We start from the raw sequence: 24,079 nt of genomic DNA, 5'->3' as shown, positions 1-24,079 counted from the left end.
TATTGATCTACTTAAACTGTATTCCAAACTTAGCATAGCATATAGCACATGATAGACACACAAAAGTATTTGTTGAAGGAATTGAGTGAAGAAGAAAATAGTAATTGGGAACCAAAAATGGGAAATGAAGTAAATATGCTAACATGATGAAACCAGCAAAGGCTTTTCTGTGGTCAGATGCTAACAACTTTAGCAAACACAATTCAGATCTTCCAACACATTATCCTTGAGACTGACTATCCTTATAATGAAGGGAGAGAGCACCAGCACTTTTATAGTGGGATTAATTCACACACTGTAGTAAAATATGGTTTTCTCACAATACCATATTTTAAGCAAACAGGAAATGGAAATTTAGTTAGGCTATATTTATAATTTGGGGCCATCAAGGACTTTAACCAGCATGCTTGTAGCTTATTAAGAGAAAAAGAGATAATTGGGTTATAATCTTAATTCTATGGTATCTTACTGAGGATTGTAAGAGAGATCTGATGTCTTCATAGTTTTAGGCAAGCATTTATTTCATTGAGTATTCATTTCACTTTGTTTGGGTAGGATTAGCTGAGGGCCCCTGCTTGCAACATAATAGAGTGGTGTTCTTCAGAGTAAGTAAGTCACCTCATGTAGCTCTTGCAGCTAGAAGAACCATCTATTGTTCAGATGAAAGGAAGCTGATAAGGAAAGTCTATTTGTAGTAGTGAAGCACAGTGGCAATATAAAGCCATTTAAAATGAGCTGTGTTTTTTGACACAGTCTATCCATGAATTGCTACTTTCAAAGTTGAACTCTGATTTAGTATATATTTTTTTGACAATGAACAATTTGCCTTTGTTTCACAGATGGGCAAACACAGTATAAAAATAGAATTAGTGATTTCATAGAAATTTTGCTGTGTTTTACATATATTTGAAATAAGTTTCTTGGCTAGATTTGGTATGTAATGAATGAATAAAGGAATGAATGATGAGCAAATTAATATTGTTAAGCATTCATTAATAAGTGACAGGTCAGCAAAATAATCAACAAAATAAAAAGTCAATCTCTAGAATGGGAGAAATATTTGCAAATCATATATTTGATAAGGAGTTAAGATCTAAAATATATAAAGAACTTATAGCGAATAGCAAAAAACCTCCAAAACCCAAAAAATTCAATTAAAAATGGGCAGGGGCTCCTCGGTGGCTCAGTCGTTGAGTGTCTGCCTTTGGCTCGGGTCATGATCCCAGAGTCCTGGGATCGAGCCCCACGTCGGGCTCTCTGCTCAGCGGAAGGCCTGCTTCTCCCTCTCCCACTCCCCCTGCTTGTGTTCCCTCTCTCGCTGTGTCTCTCCCTGTCAAATAAATAAATAAAAAAAACTTTAAAAAAAAAAATGGGCAGAGGAACTGTGTAGATATTTTACCAAAGAAGACATACAAATGGACAGTAAGTTCATGAAAAAGTGCTCAATATCACTAATGATCAGGGAAATGCAAATTAGAACTATCACATCATTCCTGTTAGAATGGCTATCATCAAAAAGACAAGAGATAACAAGTGTTAGGATGTGAAGATGAAATCCTTATGTACTGTTGGTGTAGATGTTATGGAAATAACCTGAATGTTCATCAATGGGTGAATGGATAAAGAAGATGTGGTACATACAAGGAATATTATGCAGCCATAAAAAAGAAAGAAATCTTGTCATTTGTAACAACATGGATGGACCTTGAGGACATCATGTTAAATGCAATGAGTCAGATAGAGATAGGCAAGGATTGTATTATATAGCTTATGTGTGGAATCTAAAAAAGCCAAACTCATAGAAATGGAGAGTAGAATGGTGATTACCAGAGGCTGAGGCATGGAGGAAATGGAGAGATCCTGGTCAAAGGGTGCAAACTTTTAGTTATGAGATAAATAAATCTTGGGGATGTAATGTACAACATGGTGATTATAGTTAACAATATTATATATTTGAGAGTTACTAAGAGAGTATATCTTAAAAATTCTTACCACATGTGAGATGACGGAGGTGTTAGCTAACACTATAGTGGTAATCATTTGACAATATATGAGTGTATCAAATCAACAAATTGTGCTCCTTAAACTTATACAATTCTATATCTCAATTAAAAAATAGAGCTTTTCTAACTTAAAAGTACAATAAATTAAAAACAAAATAAGCGTTTTAAAGATCTAAAAACAGAATCAGTACATGGAAAGATTTTTGAAGAAATTACCCATTGTGCAGCATAAGCAGCTAAAGAGATAATATAAAAGAAAGGGAAAGTAAATATATGTGTAATCACAATTTAAGAAAAAAATGCATAAGAGAACATGAGGGAAAGAAAAATGCAAAGTGATATGCCTTCACATTTTTTATAATTGATTAAAGACATGAATCCTTGGATTCATTTTGTAATTGAGTAAAGACTTGAATCCTGGGCGCCTGGGTGGCTCAGTTGGTTAAGCGACTGCCTTCGGCTCAGGTCATGATCCTGGAGTCCCTGGATCGAGTCCCGCATCAGGATCCCTGCTCGGCAGGGAGTCTGCTTCTCCCTCTGACCCTCCCCCCTCTCATGTACTTGCTCTCTCTCATTCTCTCAAATAAATAAATAAAAAATCTTTAAAAAAAAAAAAAAAAAAAAAGACTTGAATCCTTAGATGTGGCCATCAGAAGAAGACCTAGACAAGATAAAGAAAGTGAACTCCGTATCTAATTACATTGGGGTAAATCTCCAAAACAACAAAACAATGAACAAAATCAATCAATGTGAAATAACTGAGCAATTACAGACAAAAAACAATTGGATTTACTCTTCAAAATACTGAAGAGAGGAAATAGCTGGCAACCTAGAATTTATACTCAGCTAAACTGTCGTGTAAAAACCTAATAAAATAACCAAAAAGTAAAAATAACATTTTCAGACAAATCAAAATATTACAGCAGACTTTTGCTCAAGTATCATCTATAAAATATTTATGGAGAATAAAAATGAGTTCCATAGGATTTTTAATGGAAATTTAAATTGATACAAACATAAATTGACTATTACACATTAAAAATTTTTAATGTTCATACTCTGCACCAAGAATTCCTTATCTGTAACTTTTAACCTCATAATTTTGCTATGGATATGTGCAAATATTTGCCCATATGAACATTTCAATTTTTTTCATAACATTAAATATTTTTGACCTGCAACAAGAAGGGGCTTGTGAAATATGCCATGAAATATTAAAATACTATGGCCCATTTAATGCCATTTTTGTAAAAAAATTTTTGTCTAAAAGCATGAATAGGTATCAAAGGTGTATTATTTTCAAAAACAGCATACACTTTTATATATAATTTGAATGCAGTTTTGTTGTGGTGTTACTGGAGATTTCTCTTCCAAAATATTATAATTAGTTATCTGGCAATGGAGTTGTGAGTTATTGTTCCTGACAGTACTTTAAAATTATTTCTAGGTCAGCTGAACATCCAATTCTTAGTTTCAGCTCAGATCCTGATCACATGGGTTGTGGGATTGAGCCCAGCATCTGCACTCAATGGGAGTCTGCTTGGATGTTCCCTCCCTCTGCCCCTTCCTCCCTCTCTACCTGTCTCTCTCTCTCTCTCTCTTTCCCCCGTCTCTCTTTCTCTCAAGTAAATAAATAAAATCTTAAAAAAAAAAAAACAACCTTCATCTTAAAAAAAATTAAAAAATAAAACTTTGCTTTTGTACTTAGCATTTATTTTTAATAATATTTTTTCTATCTTTGGATATGAAAAAAATGTATATATATGCCAGGCACTGGGATCAGGTATTTTCACCTATGGCATTTTAGTAAATCCTCATAGGAACCCTATAATATAGGTGTTTTATTTAACAATCCTTCCCCATTTTTTAATGGATGAAACAATTAACTGTCAAAGAGGTTAACTGATTATCTCAGTTATATAGTAAATGTGAAAGCTAGGACTAGAACCCAAGACTCAAATCTTATTCTTTTAACACTGAAATCAAATTTGCTAAACAAGCCTAAAAAGAGGTGTGTGTTTGTTCTCTCATTTGATTTTCATACTGAAGAAATTTGTCCAGGTGGTACAGAAGGTGATATTTGGAGTTGCTTTTTCAAAATGGTAATAAAACTGAAAATGAACATGATGAGAAGTCTTACAGGCAAAAATTTGCCTTGCCTCATATTGAAGCTGAGGACAATCATTATTTCAAAATACTTGATGCTAACACAAAGTGTCAAAATTGATTTTGAATCAATGGGCTGCATTTCCTCAATAAAAGTTGTATTCTTTACAGCTAGGAGGTAGAGGCTTAGGGGCTGGATTAGGAGATAAACAAAGATCTACACTAGTTCAACTAGGGCCCAGGTGGGGGCTATGGAAATCCTGGCTCAACCCATATATTCATTTGTTCTTTATTTACTCATTTATTGACTCAATCATTCCAAATTTCAAATAAACACAATTATTTCAAATCAAGGTCAAGCAAACATGCTAAGTAGGATTCAAATAAAAGTCAACTAATAAGTGTGACTGGCCCACATACTTAGGGGCAGATGAGTAGAAATGGAGTAATCAGATATGCCAGAACATGAAGAGTCAACAGTCATGGGGAAAGCGTGATGCATTTTATTTTTTAAAGATTTTATTTATTTGAAAGAGAGAGAGCGAGCATGCACAGGGAGCAGGGGAGGAGCAGAGGGAGAAGCAGACTCCCCGCTGAGCAGGGAGCTCAATGTGGGACTCCATCCCAGGACTCTGGGATCATGCCCTGAGCCGAAGGCAGACATTTAATGACTGAGCCACCCAGGCGCCCCAAGCATGATGCATTTTAGAGTCAGTTTTATGGGGTCTGACTCTAGTATAAACCCTCACTGTGAGTATGTGTTCCTCAGTGAGAGACTTGAGAGAGCTGAGAAAGTGTGTGAGGAGACTTTGGGAGAGTACAATTTGTGAAGGAAGTTTAAAGAGTCAGAATTGTTCAGTATAAAAATATTATACATATCGGGTTGGTCTAATAGGTGTATTCTTTCCTGTTAATTTTTATCGAAAAAATAAAATCAGGAAATTAACATAAAGCTCTTTCGATTTACTGAGTGTCTAGAACAAACCAGATAAAAGTGACAGGCATTTGGAAATACATTATCTCTGAATTTAGAACAGTGCACATAGTGAACACTATATTTGAGCATATCAAATAGTAAGCACTATAGAAGAGTTTAATGAAGACAGGTGACTGGATGAAATTGCTTCTTAAATTTCCTTTACATTCTTAAGAGTCTATATTTGGAAGACAACTCAGAGAATTTATGCACTGGAAGTGAACTGAGAGGTCTCTGGTATACCCATTTCATCATGATAGACAAGAGAACTGGGGCCATGAGAGGCTGGGTAGCTTGCTCAAAGTTATCCAGTCAGTAAGAAGAAACACCCGGGCTCCTAGGGTCCACTATACTCTTTCCCTTCCAACATGAACCATCCCTTTTTAAAAATTGCTATGGAAAGGATCAGCAAAGAAAGAAAAAAAGGATAAATAGCTAATGCTTCTTACCTTGTCTCAGTTTCTGATTAGGAATGATAATAATAACAATAAATAAAAGATTAAAAACCCTGGTCATGTTTATTGATCATCCTATTCTTTTGGTGTGTGATTTTGTGTTAGTTTTGAGGAATGTTGTCATTAGGAAAAATTTTTAATAGTGTATAGTTGTCATGTATCATTTTGAAAAGTGATGATTATTAGAAAGAACTGGAAATATTACCGATCATTGAAATGTCTAATTAAGGGTGGTTATTTTGACTATTAAAATGAGTAAATGAGTGCATCATCTCCTGGCATTCCCCAGTAATATCTCCTCCTAAAAATATTGCAGTACATTCCCATGCAGAATACTCCCAAATTAGTGCTTTTCAGACCAATAATGCAGTGTGTTCATATTTTAAAGTAACAGTGATTCATTTTTTTAAACTATAGTGGTTACTGGCTGTAACTATGGAATGCATTGTCATGGAAACCACATCCCCCTTCTTCTCCCCCTCTTCAATTCACCCCAGAGCTATTATTGAGAAACAAGAATTAAAGGAAAGCATTTTGTCAGATGCATATGAACAGATAACAGGTATAGACACACACACACACACACACACACACACGTGTGTGTGTAGAGATAAATGAGTTCTCATTGATTAAATTTAAACAATAAAATATTGAGGAACTGAAATATATATTTTTCTTTATATATTGCTTTTGGCTTTCTCATTCTAAACCAGCACAAACTGTAAAATGGGAAATAACTTGAACACAGCAGCCTTAAATGCTGCCCTAGAATAGGAGGTCAACCTTAGCTTGGGTAATTCATTAGGGAAAGACTGTGTTAGTTATTATTGGAACATCACAATATAGAGCATACAATACTTTTGGGGTGTTTGAAATCCAAATTATAGGCTAATGAATAAGGGAAATATTGTACAACTTTTTTAGAATCCATTCGCCTTTGGAAAAACAGCCGTAATTATAGACGCTCTGTAGGTGGAAGTGCTCACACAATCACACATTTTATGGTAACATAAAGGAATAAAATGATAAGGGGTACACTTAATGTGTGAATGTGACTCTAGGATTCTACAGAAGGCACCAGACCAGACTTCTGCTAAAATGTGTGACCTGGTATGTTTAAGCACATATGTATTAGACCTCCTGAGTCCCTGCCGCCCCTAGATGCAAGACAGATTGAATCAGTCCTGATTGCCAGTAGGGGAATTGACTAGGTAAGAATTCCTGCACTTAGTGTGAGAATCCCAAAGCCTGAGACACAGCTGCACTCTTCAGTTTGAGCCACATTTGCCCCAGCTTTTACTGCATTTTCATGCTGATCTTTGCTCATACTCTGTTCCATGTTGATTTCCCTTTAGGAGGTCTTCATTTTGTAGGCAGGACCCATATTCCTCTCACCAGAAGGCAGATTAAAAATGTAGAGTCCTTGATATCCTCCTGGCCTATGGAATGATAATGTAAGGGTTGAGCCTGAGTCCCACGGAATTATGCAATCAGGTTTGGTTTCCATTAATTTGAGACAGGAGGGTGGGGTATTTTGAATATAGGCCGGTGAAAGAAAGTTGATAGGGCACTACGTTTGACTTGACAATTTGCAAGTTGGTTTGGTTTTTTGTTGTTGTCCTTACTGAAACTTTATAAGTCTGAATCATATAGTGGTATTGGGGCTCATTAATTTAGAGTACAAGTGGCTGGTATTCTCATGAAACTGCATCAGAAAGATGTGATTCTGGCTGAGTTTGCTATGGGTAGTTAGGACTATTTTATTGCTCTATTTCAAGTGGGATCTGAGGTCAATGCCCAATCAGAGACTTTTGAAACTACCATATTCCTGTGAATATGACAGGCCTAACCCTTCTTAGGTAAATCTGGAGTCTTTAGAGCATGCTTCTGGAGAAGTGTGATGTTGCTTTGTAAACTATCTTCTGTCACTTGTCTTTGAACCTTATCTTCATGGCTTATCGACTGTGTCACTTGGGCAAGTGATAGAACCTCAGGGCTTCAGTTTCTTCCTCTAGAAAACTGTGCCCAATAATACCTGTCTTTCAGGCTAAGACCTGATACAGGCTATGTAAGTAAAGAGCAGCTGCTGTGTACCACTGGGGCTTACCAGAGGAATTTCTTTAGCTTCTCTAGTCTTCATGACAGCTCTGCAAGGTAGGGGTGAGTAGCCCCACTTTACAGACAAGCAAACAGAGTCTCAAACACTGTGAGTGACTTACACAAAGCCACTCAGCACAAGAGCCAGAGTCTAATTACAAATTCTGACGTCTTGCTGTTTTTCCACCAACCATTTGTAAGGCACAGTGCCAGGCACTCAGGTGGCACCAAAAGGGTGCTAGTTTTACCCACTTCCTACTCTTCTGCCTCCTTCCTATCACTTTTTTTTTTTTTTTTTGTCTCCAATAAGCAGTTTTGCAGCTGGGCCAGCCACATGCTGAATTTTTTTTCCATCCTAGGCAATTTTGATAGCCTCACTTTAAAAAAGGAAAAAAAAAAAAAAAAAAAAACCAGTAAAGCATACACCAGTCTTGTCATTCATACTTCCAGAACAGCATAAAGACTTCTGGGGCTTTCTGGAGCCTCTAAGATATCAAGGTGGGGAAGGGGCTGACTCTTCATTTTTGAGTTTGACAAATGTTCTATCAGATAAAGCCTAGGTTCTGAGAGGGACTCTACCACCTAGGGAGTGAGTCAGCTCACTGACCCAGAAGTCAAGGGCACAGGGCCCCAGCGAAACCATTTCCAGTGCACTTCTACCCCAGGTCCCTTTGCGGACCATCTACTCAGGCACACCAATATCAGAGGGCCAGCTGGACAATGCACCCAGCAGGGTTCCACGGGGGCCTCCCCTTCTTCAGAGCTCGCCCTTGGAGGTTGCTTATTGGGGGCACAGCGGCTGGGGATCGAGTGTGGTCTCAATTATTAGCACCGGAGCCCTCTCTCACCGACCCCGGAGATTCCTAGGTTGCACGGAGCGAGCAGCAGGCTGGGCTAGGCAGGCGAGCACCTTGCTCCCTCCCTCTGTCAGCCCCTCCCTTCCACCCCAGTTGCCCGGCCAGCGCTCCCCACGGTGACTCTGGATTGCAGCAAGCCACTGGCTTTTTACCAAGTCGGGAGCTGCAGTATTTTTTTTTTTTCCTTCAGAGAGAATAATTTCAGCCCCCTTCAGCTCGCATGACAATCTTGTGTGACTGGGGCGAGTAGGCGGGCACATCCTTTTACATGCTAATACTGCCCCACCTCCTTTGAACCCTCCTCTAAGCGCCTGGCTCCCTTTTATTTTTATTTTATAATTTATTTATTTATTTTTTAAATTTTACCTACTCCAAATTCACCATAGGGGGGGAACCCTTCTTGGTTCTGTCCCTCCCCCCACGCCTCATTCCCCAGGGAAGGGAGACCCCAAGACGCTTGTTACTTGCCCGCGTTGCTTCTACCCGGGCACGGGGATGGCTGCGCGGGGTGCAGGGGGCAGCTCTCGGAGCGGCTGCTCGGTCTAGGCTGTCGCTCCATGTGCCCGGCGAGCACCGTGTTCGGGTCCCCCAGCGAGCTGCCACTGCCGCAGCCCGAAAGGAATGTCCCCTGTTGTTAAGGACCCTGACTGTTTTACCCCAATGATTTGCCACTGCAAAGTTGCTTGCACCAACAACACTTTGTCGTTGATGTTTGGATGCAAGGTAGGACGAGGTTCATGTCTTTTTAATGCATGCTGCCTCCCTTGGGGGAGCTAACAATTCCTTTTGTTGTTTGTTTATGTGTCTGCTTGTTGGGAGAGTGACAAAAGCTAGGACTTGCTCTGCCCTTTCTGGGAGCTGGCTGGGTTTGGGGGCCTTGAGAGCGCACTGATTTTTCTGGCGTCCGATGTTGGGTTGATAACTCCTTTGTGGCAGGACCCTGGTCTCTAATGTACCGAGGTTCCAAGAGCAGATCATGCTTTGGAAAGGGGGCGCCTTAGGTGACTCTGTGCTTGGGATCTTGTTAGACATTTAGTTAGTGACTGGGCTTCTGGCTGCTCATTTGTGAGCTCCTGAACTCATCACAGGTTACCACTGCCTGGAGCCCCAGACCCAGACGGCCCACAGTGAGGGTTATCTGGGATGGTGGATGTGCTTGAGATGAAATTGAACATATCAGTTTGCAATTTGACACTTTTAAATCTGAGGAGCTTATTTTTATTCTAGACAGAAAATCTGGAGATAGGCTCGTGTTGCCCCTAATGTGTATTTTTCTCTGAGCTTATACAATCCACTTGAAATCAACACTCAGAAATTTTATCAAGAGGTGGCGCAATTACTCAGTGAAGTTTCTAGTGAATAACTGTCCCACCCCAGATTTCTGTAAAGGTGATTCATGTTCACAAGGAAATGAGATTTGAAGAGTTTTGAAGCAGGTTACCATTTACTGCTCCTTGTCTCTAACTTTTTTAGTGGACTCAAAGATGCACCCCCTGGAAAAGATGCATAGAACGTGGTATTTGAGCAGTCTTAGTCCATGAAGGGTCTGAGTGCATGTCCCCTTACTCCTAGGTATATGCCTTCACTTCTCTTCATTGTGAAAAGCTGGTGGGCTTGTCTGGTCTGTCTGTCTGAAACACTTTTGTGATCACTATGGTGACTCTAAGGACAGAGAGAGCATCATCTAAAAAAACTAAAATTCACCTTCTTAAGTGAATAAAATCACATGATCCCTGTTGCTCTGAAAGAGAACTCTAGTGACTGGGTTGGACACTGGTAAGCACTTTACGTAGGAGAGTTAATGAAACATACATATTCAACTTCATGAATAGTGCTCAGAGGAGGTGTAAATGTAATAGAAAAATGGGGAGTCAGGATTGTGAGTTTTATACTGACAATGCCCAGAGAATCTCTCTTCTCTGAGCCTCTGGTTTTCTATCAAATGAGAGGTGTAGATGAGGTGATCCTCCTTGGCTCTAATATTCTCCAGTGATCATTCTGTAAGATCATTTAATGGTAAAGTTATTGCCAGAGATTTACATTTCTTACTCAATATAGTAGACTGCACCTTAGGGTCAGTTAAAAAAGTATTGATCATGCTAAAGACTAGCTAGATGCTCCTTTGGAAACCCTTGGAAAGGTCTTAGAGTTTTAAGGTTTGTGTGTTCATTGTTGTCAGGAAGATGTATGTGAGTGAACAGCACCAATAGCTAACTTGTTAGCTCCTCTCCCTCACACAACCTGCTACCCTCCCCTGTGCTTCTATCCACTCACTCTTCTAATTATATTTACAGCAGCATCTTAGCAATGGCTACTATTTAAAATCCATTTCCATAAACTTATGATAATTGCTTTGTAGCACTAAATGATTATTAACAAAGGTGAATTATTTGTCAAGGGAAATTAAACACAAGCTAATAATCAAATAAGATAAGCTATTGGTGTGGTAATGTTGTTGAATATGTGTTCAACCCTTGAAATGCATTTTCAAAGAAGTTTCTTCTATGCTGTTAAATTTTCCACTGATTTGCAGACCATTGGAGGGAATTGGTATAATCACAAGCACATTTTTTTTTTCTTTAGTCTAGGGAATTACATTAGTTTAATTTCCCTTAAGTTCTCTTCCTTTTGGTGTTCTGGTTTGAAAAGTTCAGTTGGTGAGAGAGAACCACATCGATAGAGTGAAACACCTAAATCATGTGTGTTGGTAGACATTGTTCCATGGAAAAGAAATCAAGTCTCTGTGAAAATAAAATAATACTTTTAGAGGGTCTATCCCATTCCATTTTGTCAAGTATTTGAATAAGATAATTCTTAAGCCCGATATAATGGGATTGATAACTATATTGTAATCATACTTAACAGTTGGTTAATTACAGACTGGTTGATGTAAGGCTCTCTCCTTAGAATCTTAGATATGGAAATAATAATAGAGCCTTCTATTCTAACCTTTGTCTGGTGATTCTTCAACACTATCTGAAGGATGACAACAGAACATAATGCGGAAAACTTGTATATTTTATAGGCCTGGGTTTCAAAACTAGACACACCACTTACTGGATGTATGATTTCTCTAAGTCTCAGTTTCCTCATGGGTAAAATGGCCTCAGTAAAAGTACTGCCTTACATCCTATGTCACTGTGAGAAATACAGTTTAAATGAGATACATGCAGTGCTTAGTACTTTTGCATTCATCAAATGACTGATATTTTTATTTGGCCTTGGTCATTTTTACAGCTCTATTAACAAGGTGGGGGGGTGTCATCACTTCTAGAAGGACCTTCTTTCACTGTTAGTTCTTTGGATAAATTGTTTATTTTTGCTGTGTGCTTGATCATTGGCTTCTCTTAAAGCTACTTTTCTCTATGTAGAGTGTTTATATAAAATGTAGGAACCATTTGTATATGGATAAAACATTCATAAAACAAAGTGGATTTATGAAAACTAATGAAAAACTGACACCATTGTTTTACTCAATCAACAAATAATTCATTGAGCAATCAATAAATGCTGGACACTAGAGATTTGGCAATAAACAGCTCTTGTCCCCCATGGTCTCAAAGTCGAATGATGTGGTAGATGACTGTATTAATTACAGTGTTGATTTATGAAAAAAATATAAAATGAGGATTTTAGTTGAATCTTTGAGCAATGAAAGTGGAATTTAATTGTTGGGGGAAAAAAACCTCATGGAGATATAGATGTTAATATGGAGCCTCCAAAAATGCATTTATTCCAATTATTATCTATTAAGTTTGAATATAAGGTTATTAGGATGAGTATTTTTCTGGAAAGATACTTATTATGGCAAAGTCTAAAATCATGTTTACATGTAGGCCAGATTTCATCAGCTTCAAAAACACTTAAACTGTTCTTATTCTCCCAAACTTAGTAATGGCTTAAAGAATATTGAGTAACTTGAGCTAAGGAGGAAGCCCCAAATAATTTTATTTTGTCACTTAGCAGTCTCTAGGGCCCCCGTTTGCTGCATCCTGGGTGTTATTCAGTTTAGTTAGCTGACTATATGACTTATGATTATAAATGTGAACTGTCTTTCTGTGCCAGACTCTATGTCAGGCACTGTGATAGGCATTAAAGATACAAATATAAGTATGACACAATTCCTTTCCTCCAGGAATTGCAAGTTTAAGGAGGAATATAATCCTACTCCCTTCCCTAAAATATAGAAAACTCATAGTCCCACCTGTTTCTCATAAGAGAAACCAAAGCACTGTTATTCAAAAAAGAGATTTCCTATTTTATTAGTCCTCTTTTTGCCCCAGCCCATACACCATTATGGGAGTGGAATTTCCATGGAGAAGGAGGCCTTCTGAAAGCCTTTCCCACCCCTCATGGTAGTTTTTGTGTTTTATCTGAAAACAGGCATCACCTTTACCTTTACTTAAGTCTGTTTTCTCCACCTGCAATGATCCAAGTTCTAAATGTAATTCAGTGGCCAGCCTATGTATTGTTTCTCTTTCCTTTATCTTGCCCATAGCTGCATTACAAGGGTCTGCAGCACCTGTGTGTTCCCTTCCCTCACTCTCTCCTTTCCAGTCACCATTTCCAAGGCAAAAATAAACAAACACATATGATGGAATATTTGTTAGTTTCCATAATATTCTAAAAGTTTAATGTAAAGAATAATGTTCTCTACAATTATTGCTCTTTTTTTTAACTCAAAAGTAGTTGTTATTGAAATTGGATTTTGCCTTAGGGAAACTCTCCCTCCCCTACCCCCCCCATAGCCATTTGTTAATATAACAGTTCATCTGAATCAAACTCTCAAGCCCCTAGGCCACATCAGGTGCCTTTAATATTTGTCTGATGGATTAGGATAGGGAAAAGTTCTTAAAAAATGTTATAAGTCTTGGAACGTTTTTTTTTTCCTGTGAATGTTTAGGCATTGCATAAACTGTCCCACCTCTCAAAGGAAAGGAATTATCTGGCAGAAAGCAACCTCCCTTTTCTCTATATGGGGACTCTCCCCAAAGAAAGAAGGAGAATAAGGAAGAGGTTAAAATGGATTTAAAAAAAAAAGAAGATGGAATTGAAAGGAGGAAGGGATTCTTACTAAAGAAGTAAAGGGAAAGAAAAAAAATCAGCTTGATTAAATATCTACAAAGGCTAGACACTATTCTAGGTGCTTTACAAGCATTATTTCTTCCAATCTCCAAAGTTATCAGGCAAACAGAGAAAGCAGGGGATGGAGGGAAAGAAAGGGAAGTAGAATAGGTTGATGGGAAGGGAAAGAGACTTCAGGAAAGAGGATAAAGAGGAAAGGAAAATGTGTTGCAGGCTTTCATCCTCCAGAGGGTGCTTACACAATCTCCCAAGATCAATTGTCTATCAGTACCTCTCTAGTGGACAGTTCCCTAGAACACTGGCATTCAACCACCTCTTACAAGCTTCCTTTTCCTGCCTAGAAAGTCTCTGGGGGATAAGTGGTTTTGTTTGTTCATTTGTTTATTTAAACATAGCCAAGTTTGTTACAAAAGAGTAGTGAATATATCTGTCATTGTGTTCATTAATAGATATATCACTATGTATATTTTTGTCATTGATAGGATAGTTTTCTGTATGTATTTTGAATATTGTCAGTCCCTGGCTATTTTGGTATGTTCTTTATTTTCATCTTAAAATAATACATGTTTGCTGAAATAAATTTAAAAAACATAAAAATCAGAAATAAAATAAATTTTAGAAAATGCTATTTTCCCAGAGGACTGGAGATTGAAACTGTTAATATTTTAGTGTATATTTTACTGGCTTTTTGGTACTTTTTTGTTGTTGTTGGTCTACATATAGCTTATTTTTAAAAATGTAGTTGAAGTCATAGTGAGTTTACTTTTGAATGTTTTAAATTTATATTAGGATTTGTATATATATTTTAATAGCTGTATTCTATTTTTATCTTTGAATATTTAGGTTTTCCCCCACATTTTCTACTATTAAAAATAAAATAAAATGCACATATTGATAAATAAGTCTTTTTTGAATTTAGAATTACTTCCTTTGGGTAGTCTAGATTAAGAATTACTAACACATATTTTAAATATTTTAAAACTCTTGATGATGGGTTATTACATTTATTTTGAAGATGGCTGTATAAATTTGCACTGCCACAAGTTATTTTATGTGTTATACCATTCTCCATCTTAAATAGTTCCCTTCTATTTTATAGATTTATAAATAGTAGTTTATTCTCCTGTGAATAAGGTTAAACTCTGTTTGACTTTGAGTTTATAGGAGTCCCATGCCTATATTGTTGTGTCCCAGTTTAAAAATACCTAATATGCAAAAAAATCCAATCATTCAAAATGGGTATATTGAGGTAACAGCTATTGACACTGTCAAGACATTAGTCCCACCACATACATAGTCACCCTCATGTACCAAATACTGTTCTATATGCTTTATAAATGTTAACTCACTCAATCCTCACAATAGAGATGGATATGATAATTATCTCCATGTTAGAAATGGGGAAGCTGAACCATACAGACTTTAAGTAACCTGTCTAAAGTCACAAAGTTCTTTAAGTAGCCGAGTCAAAATGTGAGCCCAAGCAGTTTATGTCTAGAGCCTACAACTCATTTCTACAATTAACTATACGGCTCTCTCAAATAGCAACTTCCTATAAGTGCCTTTAAATCAGGAGTCAATTTGCAAAAATGTAATTTATACATACCTTTCTTGGCATAAACTTGAATTTGAATGCAAGGCACACCTGTTAGAGGACTCAGCCTCCTTTTAAAGTATTTATTTGAGAGGAGTTTGATCTAATACACCATTTCCAATAGTATTCATGTTCTCATTTCCTACATAAGGTTACTAAACTGTATAGATAGTACATGACATTCTCAAGATCACACAGCAAGTCACAGAGTCAAAGCTAGAACAAGGTCTCCTAATTTGTAGCTCAGTGTTATTTTTCTATGCCATGATCTCTAACTATGAACTAGAAGTTCTGAGAATCAAGGTGAGAGAAGAGAAACTGACAAGTTTTTATCTTTAAAAAGCAGGAAAAATAACACCTTGCTTACAGGACTATTGTAAGAATTAAGTGATATGTCACATGAAAACATTTAACGCAATGCCTGGAATGTGGTAAATATTCAGTACATATTTTTGTTTTCCATTTTATTAAGGCCACTTTGCAAACTGGTGGAAAAAAATGGAGGTTGTTGGTAGTCAACTGAAAAGTGTTCTTCAGTCAAATACATTGAAATTCATCTGTTAGTAAATGAGGTGTACTTTAACCTATTATTTAAGTGTTTTAATGCCACAAAAGGCAGAATCTAGACGTTTACATAATTCGCACCAAAAAAAAAAATCCTAGATTAAATCTGACCCAGAAAGAGAAAATGAAAAATGAGCTAATGAGTGAAGCAGGTGCTGAATATCCCAAGAAGCAGGTTGTATAGACCTTGTGTCCCATTTGACAAAGGATACTTGCAGTTCAAGGTCCTTTTCAATTTTTTTACTTGTAATAGTGGAAATGGGGGGGACCCTACATATCAAAAGATGAGGAAGGTTAAATGTTATGCAGTCACTAAAATATGTTCACAGAAAGGAACATTGAATCATAGAATTTAGGATCTTGAAAAACCTGAGACCTTGTTATTTGTTATGAAGGCTTTTGCTTTGTAATCACTTATGGATTTCCCAGTGAAGTTTCAAAGTCCCTATGGTAAAATCATGTCCAATCCTTTCTGAATTAAATTACTTCAGGATTCCTGTGGTACCCAATATTTAATGCTCGAATATTTATGCTATTCAGTTGTAAATTCTCTTTTCTTGTTCTATTGTCCATCTAAACTGTGACCTCATTAGGGACAGGGACCATAGCATATTCATTTAGTATAGTACCTAAGAGATCTAGTAAATGTTCCATAAAAGGCAGTCAATAAATATTTGTTGAATGAGTGAGGGAATTCTATAGGTGCTTGTAAATGTTTACTGAATGAATGAGTGGAAAAAAGTGTGTATTTTGTTATCGTTCACTTGTTATTTTCGTTTGGCAGTTTGCCTCTGAGAACCTCTTGTGCTATCAAACTTCCTAGAATTTATGTTTTCCTGAAGCATAGACTAGGCATTACTTAATATGTTAACTTGGTGTGATGGTTAATTTTGTGTATGAACTTGATTATGCCATCAGGTGCCCAGGCATTTGGCCAAACATTATTCTAGGTGTGTCTGTGAGGGTTTTTCTGGATGAAATTAACATTTGACTCTTTAGATTGAGGAAAGCAGATTGCTCTCCTTAAAGTGGGTGGGCCTTATCCAATCAGTTGAAGGCCTGAATAGAACAAAACGGCTAAGAAGGAACTCCTTCTGCCTCACTGCTTTGACCTGGCTATCAGCCTTTTCTTGCTTTAATCTCAAACTGAAACATGAATTCTGCTCAGGTCTCAGGCCTGGTTGGCCTTCAGATTAGAACTTAAAACCATCAGCTATCTTGATTCTCAGGCCTTCAGACTTGGACAAAAACTGTAAGTCAGCTCTCCTGAGTCTCCAGCTTGCTGACTGCAGATCTGGGGACTTCCCACCCTCAATAATTGTAAAAGCCAGTTCCATATAATAAATCTCTTTTTCATTCTGTAAAATTCTGACTAATATACCTGGTATCTAGGGTCAGATCCCTGGACATGTCATCACTAGTAAGTCATTCTTGTCTAGTAAATTACAGATGAGCTAATAGATTATAATTCACTTGAATCTCTGTGCCATGGGGATCTTATTGTAGTTAAGCTTGTTTTCTCAGAAGGTCCTAGATTTATTTCATTAAAAATCACAGATTATACCTCCAGATATAATACAGTAGAAATCATTCAATACTACTTTAATGAATTTTTCGTCTATATTTACATATATGAATGTTTGTCAGCCTGTGAACACATTGTACATTGCAGTGATTATTAAATATTCAATAATAATTTTACTATGAAAATTTAGACGATCAGATCAAAGAGGATAAGAACATTGCCCTAAATTATGGCTTCTGGAAACCTCATAAATAACAATATTTTTTAAAACATCATTTGTGTGTGTGTGTGTAATTCTTAATATAAAACATTATTTTGGTGGTGTTCCATTGCATTATCTTCATTAAAGTTTTGCCCAGGTTTCTGAGATGGTTAAAGCATTTTATTTGATGAGAGGGCACACCGAAAATAGTTATAATATCTAAAACGTTGGTCCAATACATTCTAACTGCCTTAATATCCACATTATGCATTAGGCCAACCGGGGATTAAAATCACTGCATTATATCTCAAATAACTGTAGCATCAAATTATGATTAATAGCATCACTTTCATAAGATCTCAAAAAATATGGTGGCTTGTCATTTGAATTGTTATCTAAGATTAGGAAACTTCGATTTTTCCCTTGGAACTATGTCTCATGTTCTCACTATATTTGGCAAAAATCTCCATTTGGGGAAAGGTAGATACACTTGCCATTAATCAATTTCTAGCTTTCTCTTGCTATTATATTTAGCATTATGGTTGGCAACTCTTGGTTACTCAAACACAATAAGATACTGTCACTGCCTTAGGACTCTTTCAGTTTGGCTAGTGCATGAGCACTAAGAGAAACACGTGGAGAGGAAAAAACAACCAACAGGGCAGGTTGGGCAAACTCTTATTGAGTGTTCACCATGCACAAGGTCCTTTTCTAAGAACTTTACATGAATTAACTTACGTACTATTCAACGTAGCTCAGTGAAGGGAGCCGTTAATCCTTATGTGATACCATCTCTTCATATGTACAACTAATATCAAGAAGGATCCACAAAATAGTTAATTTTCTTTCTTTCTTTCTTTCTTTCTTTCTTTCTTTCTTTCTTTCTTTCTTTCTTTCTTTCTTTCTTGTAGTATAGTTAACACATAATGCAAAATAGTTCACATTTTAAAAGTGTCTCATGCTTTAATAGGTTGGGAAGACCTGCTACAGTTAACAAGAGGACAAAAGAATCAATGATTGCTTCAATATAGTTAAAGAAGGCTTTTTGGAGGTAGCTGAAATTAATCTGGGTTTTTCAAGACCTTGGCCTAGGTCAGAAGGAAAAAAAAAGAGTTTGACTTAGGACTCAAGTCTTCTACTAATATCTATAATCCAATTATTCTTTGCCAATGTTGAAAGAAACTAGTGGCATGATATTAAAGGTGTATCTTCTCTTTGGTTGGAAGAAGGGAAGGGAGAAAGGATGAGGAAGAGGCAGAGAGAGTGTTAGATTATACCCCACCTACTATCTGAATGAGGCGAGAGATACCTTGGGTGAGTCTCAAGCTTGAGTGTGTTCTTGGTTAGGCAAACATAGAAGGAAGAAGCAAATTCTGAGGGTAAGGTTTGGTATTAAAGGTGCTGTGTGACCAGACCGTTAGCTCTGTGATGTTGGGGAAGATCTTTCACCTCTCTGAGCTTCAATTTTCTCATCTATACAGCGGAGATAAAATACATTTAATAGGCTTGTTATGCCATAGAAATAAGAGAGCAATTAATACTACACCTGGCAGGTAGTAGCCAGTAAATAGGTATTAGTCTTCTTCCTCTCATTCTCTCAGATACGGTCCTTCCCATTTCACTTTTGTTTATATTAGCATAATATGTGATTGCCTAGAAAGAGGTCTTTTCATTTTAGGAGTTAGGAAGAAAAAGTTTACTGTGTGAACTAGTTCAGATATTAGCTATATTCAGCCACCTTTACTAAGTATTCAGTGTGCCATCATTTTGTTAGAAAGATTTTATTGATTATCTCTAGTGTTTTATTAATATATCCCATTTTGTCCTATTTGATGTAATACTGGCATAACCTTCCTCCCGTGATTTTACCTCAGAGAGTCTGTGAGAGAATGCTCCCAACTCCTAAAGCACCTTACATGTGAGCACAGATTCAGCAATGTGTCTGTTATTATAGCTGTTGTTACCCGAGGTATTGGTGCCTAAAGGTATTAAGCAGATAACCCTTTTCCTAACATCTGCTGCCTCAGAAAATTTTGTTTTACATATCAGCAAACCTTATTGCTTTTATTTAAAATGTCAAATGACCCTCAAAAAGAAATGCTCCTTGAGATTCTGCAGCCCGTCTAATTCCCAAATAAACCTTTCTTGAGTTCTGTAAAATGAAAACATTTGTTCTCTGTGCTTGAGCCTTGTGTATTGTCCTTTGCTGGAGCTATTTCCCCAGCAAATTGCTATGGTTGGTCTCTCAAGCCAGAGGGAAGAAAAAGGTTTTATAATGAAAATGCTGACAGGTTCTTATCTACAGCAGTATGAGTAAGGATGCTATGATCTCATTTATTGTAGAAACCGGATGCCTGTTTTGGCTGAAGGGAGATCAGGCATCCTCCAGAGCTCTGGGGTTTTGAATTTTTATCTTGAAAAGTTTGCAAGGAAAAAAAAATAACTAGGGAAACAGGAAACCAGGGCCATGCAAACTACGCCTTTATTCTTCCGGTAAAGTAGTAAAATGAATTTCAATAAGGTTCTCAGATGAAGGTGGTCAGAAGGTTTAAGAGGCTAGAAATGGGGATTGTGTATTTGCTTGCTGCATGCAAGGGTTACTTCTTTGTAATGGATTTATCTGACTAGAAATAACCTTTATTCTTGATCTTATTTATGTTTTAAAGTGATGATTATGATTTGTGGACAGCATTCTGAAATTAGTTATCTTTTGTCCCCTCAACATAATAGCTCTGCAAGGTACTTTATGGATATTATGGAAACCTTAGTTTCTAAATGCACATTAAGTTTAAAATTCTCTTCACTACGGATGTTCAAGTATCAGGCTAAACACTGTTTTTCCATGATATTTTTAAGGTGATCAAGTAACTAGTTTGGGCTAGACTGGATATTCTTTAAAGTCTTTTTTTCTGTTCACACTTGTTAAATAATGCTATGCCTTGCCTTAAGTCACAGAGCATGTAGTGGTGGCACTGGGGTTTAAGCTTACTTTTCTGACTCTAAGCCCAGAGAAAGTCTCTTTTTCCCTTGTTTGTCCTTCCCTAAGTATTTCCTAGGGACTGACCATGCTTCCAAAATATTCAACCAAGATATTCCTGGGATCCTGCCAAGAACAGAGGACAGAGCTGGTACTTGCCCCATAACACTCATTTATGGGATCAAAATGAGTATGTGTTACCTCTATTGAATTTTGAAAGGCTGAAGGTGCACAGTGCAGAGGCTCAGCAAATGTGTACCCAATCAAATCAAAATGCACCTGTGTAGTGAAGACAGCTAGACATTTCAGAGTATCAGGGCAGAACTGGAGTTGCATGACTTCGAGATATTGGTCCCTCCTTTCTTATGGCTTCTAACCTGTTGCATATAACCCCTAGCCTGGAAATACAATGTGTTTTGTGCTCCTGAAACCCATAGACATGAGAGCATGTAGTTAGGCCAGATAAAGGCACCGTGGGCTTTCTCTTTCATTCTTTTATATCCCACTTTAAGAGTCCAGGACTTGGATAGTACCTTCTTACCTCTAGTCAAATCAATTTCATGAACAGTTTCATTATTGGTTATTTATACTTTTACTGTTAAGTGAAGAAACTCAACAAAAATTTGCATGTCCCAAAGCCCAGCTACTTCTGTCACAGGAATATGAGGACCAAAATATACCTTTGAAAAATGAAAATCTGTATCTTTGTGTAAAGATGGTCTAGGTGGTAGACTTTCTGAGTTCTAGGGAAGCAGAGGAAATTTGCTTATATAGTTGATTTCAGATGAACCAGCTTTCTACTAACAAAACCAAAATCTAGGTGTTTGTTTGCATAACTTTATTTGTAGGATTGCTAATTTTTGGATATTACTGGACCTACATGCATATTTTTTGTTCCATTCATATGGATTCAGTAAGATAATTTCTAAGTTTTCTGACTGAAAATGACAACCCAAAATGTATTATTTCACTCTAGCACAGGTAGGTGTTCTGCATTTTTGAATAAGCATTTGGCATTGACATATGTCTTCTTTATATACATCCTTAGAGAAGAGATCTATCTGGCAAACTGTAGATTTCTTTTGCAGTTGTTGGTTAACTTGCTCTCTTTACATTAAATTGGTGATGTTTTATTTCACTTATTTCTCTCTGCAACAGTTTAGGAAAACTGTGCAGCAACTTTAATTTCAGCACAACCAAATTTTTAGCAAATTAAGAGATAATAGATGGACTTAAGTAGACTTACAAAGGTTTAGCTTAAAAAAAAAACAAAAACAAAAACGTAGGTATATATCAAGATTACTTCCTGTCTGGAGAGGCAGATCTGCCAAAATGAGTTTCTTCAGTCCCAGAGTATTAACATTAAGGACTTGATGTTGTGTGCTTCACAGATGATAGTTTACAAGATCCTTTATTACCTATCATAGACTCAGTCCATTTAACCTAATTCTGAGTTAGGTCATGGTGCATCTTTCAAGGTGTTCCAATATGCCATTCAGAAAATATTGACGAGGTGGTTCACATGGTGCGTCTATACTTGCTTACTTTCAAATGGATGATCCTGGTGTATCGAACAGTTTGAAGTCCTTGCCTTGCATACAGTCCAGCTGTTCAGAGCCCTCAGTGTGTTAGCAGCAAGTGGTCTTCCCCAGCCTTGGTTCTTGAGTTCAGCTGGGAAAATTCAAGCAAGCCTTTAATAGTGGTCAAAGCAAAAGTACACACTTAAGGTGGGGGAGTGGGCAGGCCCACAGGGGGCAACTGCACCGGGGGCTCAGGGTTGTCTTTTCTTTTTATGTTTGCATGAAAGGGGATAGGGTCATAGCTAGTGTGGTCTCTGACTGAGGTTGCTTCCAATCATCTCAGAGACTTCTCCTACCATTGGGGAGGTGGAATTTTTGGCCCTATAAGGTCCTTGTTAGAACTGTCATGACAGCCTTCCCCCTGTGGTGGGGGGCGGGGAGGAGGTGTCAAAACCACAGTGTAAATGTATTAAAATGAAGCTATAGGTTATTGTAGGGCAGTAGTTATAGGGAAGAATGCATGCATATCCCCTGGGGTCTTTCCCAGTTCTTTGGAACTTGGTTTCTGCCTTTTATCAATATGAGAGCCCCTATTCCCTGCTCAGATCTAACTAACTGCCTACTCTATTAAATGCACTCTCTGTATAGCTGCTTTTAGCTAAGAACCATCTAGCACCTTGTACTGTTATTTAATGATTGCAGGTAAACATTCAACTTACCTACCCAGTAAGAACAATACTGGTTTATTTAGCAAACAAATTAAGTATTTATCCTCTTCTGCACTTGCCCAGGGCCTTAAGGACTCTTTCCAAGGAGGGAGGAGATCAAAGAAATTGCAATAATATGGTTAATCCTGGCTTATCCTTCTGGTCTCAGTTTGTGTTATCTTCTTATGGAAGGTATCCCTGGCTACTGAATTGTCACAAGGCTCTAAATACCATGAGGTGCCAAAGTCTGGGACTTAACATCTTGAACACCTAACTACTAGTATAGTGCTCGCAACATACTATGCTCAATATAGGTTTGTTGAATGAATGGTTTATGTAATCTTTATGTTTTAATTATTTAGGCAAGTGAGACCTAGTGTTAATTTCAAAGAAGAAGGACCTGTCCTAGTTTTGTTAAAGCTTCTTTTGCTTCCCCCATAATGACACCCATCATACTTTATTTTTAGGATATTTTTAGCTGCATATAATTTTCACTGAGCTTCACTTCAGGAGAGCAAAGGGAAAAATAAGGCATTCAGTAAATAGACATTGAATGAACAAATGAATCCCTCAACACTGGCAACTAAAAGTTGGTTGATAATATGTGATGAAAGAATGAATAGATAAATGAAGGGCTGGAAACATAACATCCTATAGTAACCCATATTTTGTGAGTTAGTTTAAATTCATCTTAAAACAACTTATAGTTTTCTAATATCTGGAAGGGATTTGTTTTGCTTTTATTACGTATAAACTGACACCAGCTTTCATCTGTCTGGTGGCCTAGGAATCTAGGTATTGTCCAGTGTCTTTAATAGAGTCAAATGATTTATAGCAGGGCTATGAAGAAGAGCTGGTCATGTACTTTACAGGATGAGGCCTAGCTCATGATTGCCAGAAACCTGGCAGCCTTGGTGCTCTCGAAAGAAGATCATTGGAAAATTTCCCTCTGGGTGGTGTGCTTCTCAGCACCACCGTTTTCTCCATCCCAGCTAAACTAGAATTATCAATCCCTGTGTAAGTCCTTCTGAATTGAGTCCAGTTAAAACTAGTTTATTTTCCATTTGTTAGCTAATTTGAATGCTTCATTCCCTTTAGAAATTGTTCTGGCTAACTAGGCAGAACTGCTAAAGATTGTTGCTAAGAGCAACCAGCTAAGAAGTTCTTAAATTAACTAACAGGCCACTTCAACTCCATTCTAGAAATGAGTGTGTGCATATGTGTGCTTGCTCATGTGCCTACTTAAATAGCAAATGTACATGTAGATGAATAAACTCATCATTACCTATAGATTCAGGTTAGTCAGGGCTTTTGTGTAGAAGAAACAATCAAGAAGAGGAAAATGAGAGTCTTTTGTGAATGTAAGAAAATGAATAAATTAATTAAGAAGAGCCCTGGTCAGTAGTGGTTA

At 37.3% G+C, this 24,079-nt stretch overlaps 1 protein-coding gene across 11 annotated transcripts in view; it reads left to right on the top strand.

Annotated features, from left to right (window-relative positions):
- The window catches only part of DLG2 (discs large MAGUK scaffold protein 2), a 1,693,368-nt gene that overhangs the window by 431,946 nt on the left and 1,237,343 nt on the right, over nucleotides 1-24,079 (top strand). For 2 of the 11 annotated variants that reach the window (XM_032393558.1, XM_032393557.1), the window contains exon 1: nucleotides 8,844-9,217. The exons of 8 other annotated variants lie outside the window; for them this stretch is intronic. In XM_032393558.1, coding sequence (XP_032249449.1) covers nucleotides 9,116-9,217 — 102 coding nt within the window. In that variant the 5' untranslated portion in view covers nucleotides 8,844-9,115. Of the gene's footprint in view, nucleotides 1-8,843; nucleotides 9,218-24,079 lie in introns of those variants that run through there. One more of the 11 variants, XM_032393563.1, reaches the window with a different exon arrangement.

The sequence above is a fragment of the Phoca vitulina genome, unplaced genomic scaffold (genome assembly GCF_004348235.1).
Source record: "Phoca vitulina isolate PV1807 unplaced genomic scaffold, GSC_HSeal_1.0 scaffold74, whole genome shotgun sequence".
NCBI classification, from domain to species: Eukaryota; Metazoa; Chordata; class Mammalia; order Carnivora; family Phocidae; genus Phoca; species Phoca vitulina.
Note: the sequence above shows the minus strand (reverse complement) of the source record. Positions and strands in the feature narration are given on the sequence as shown.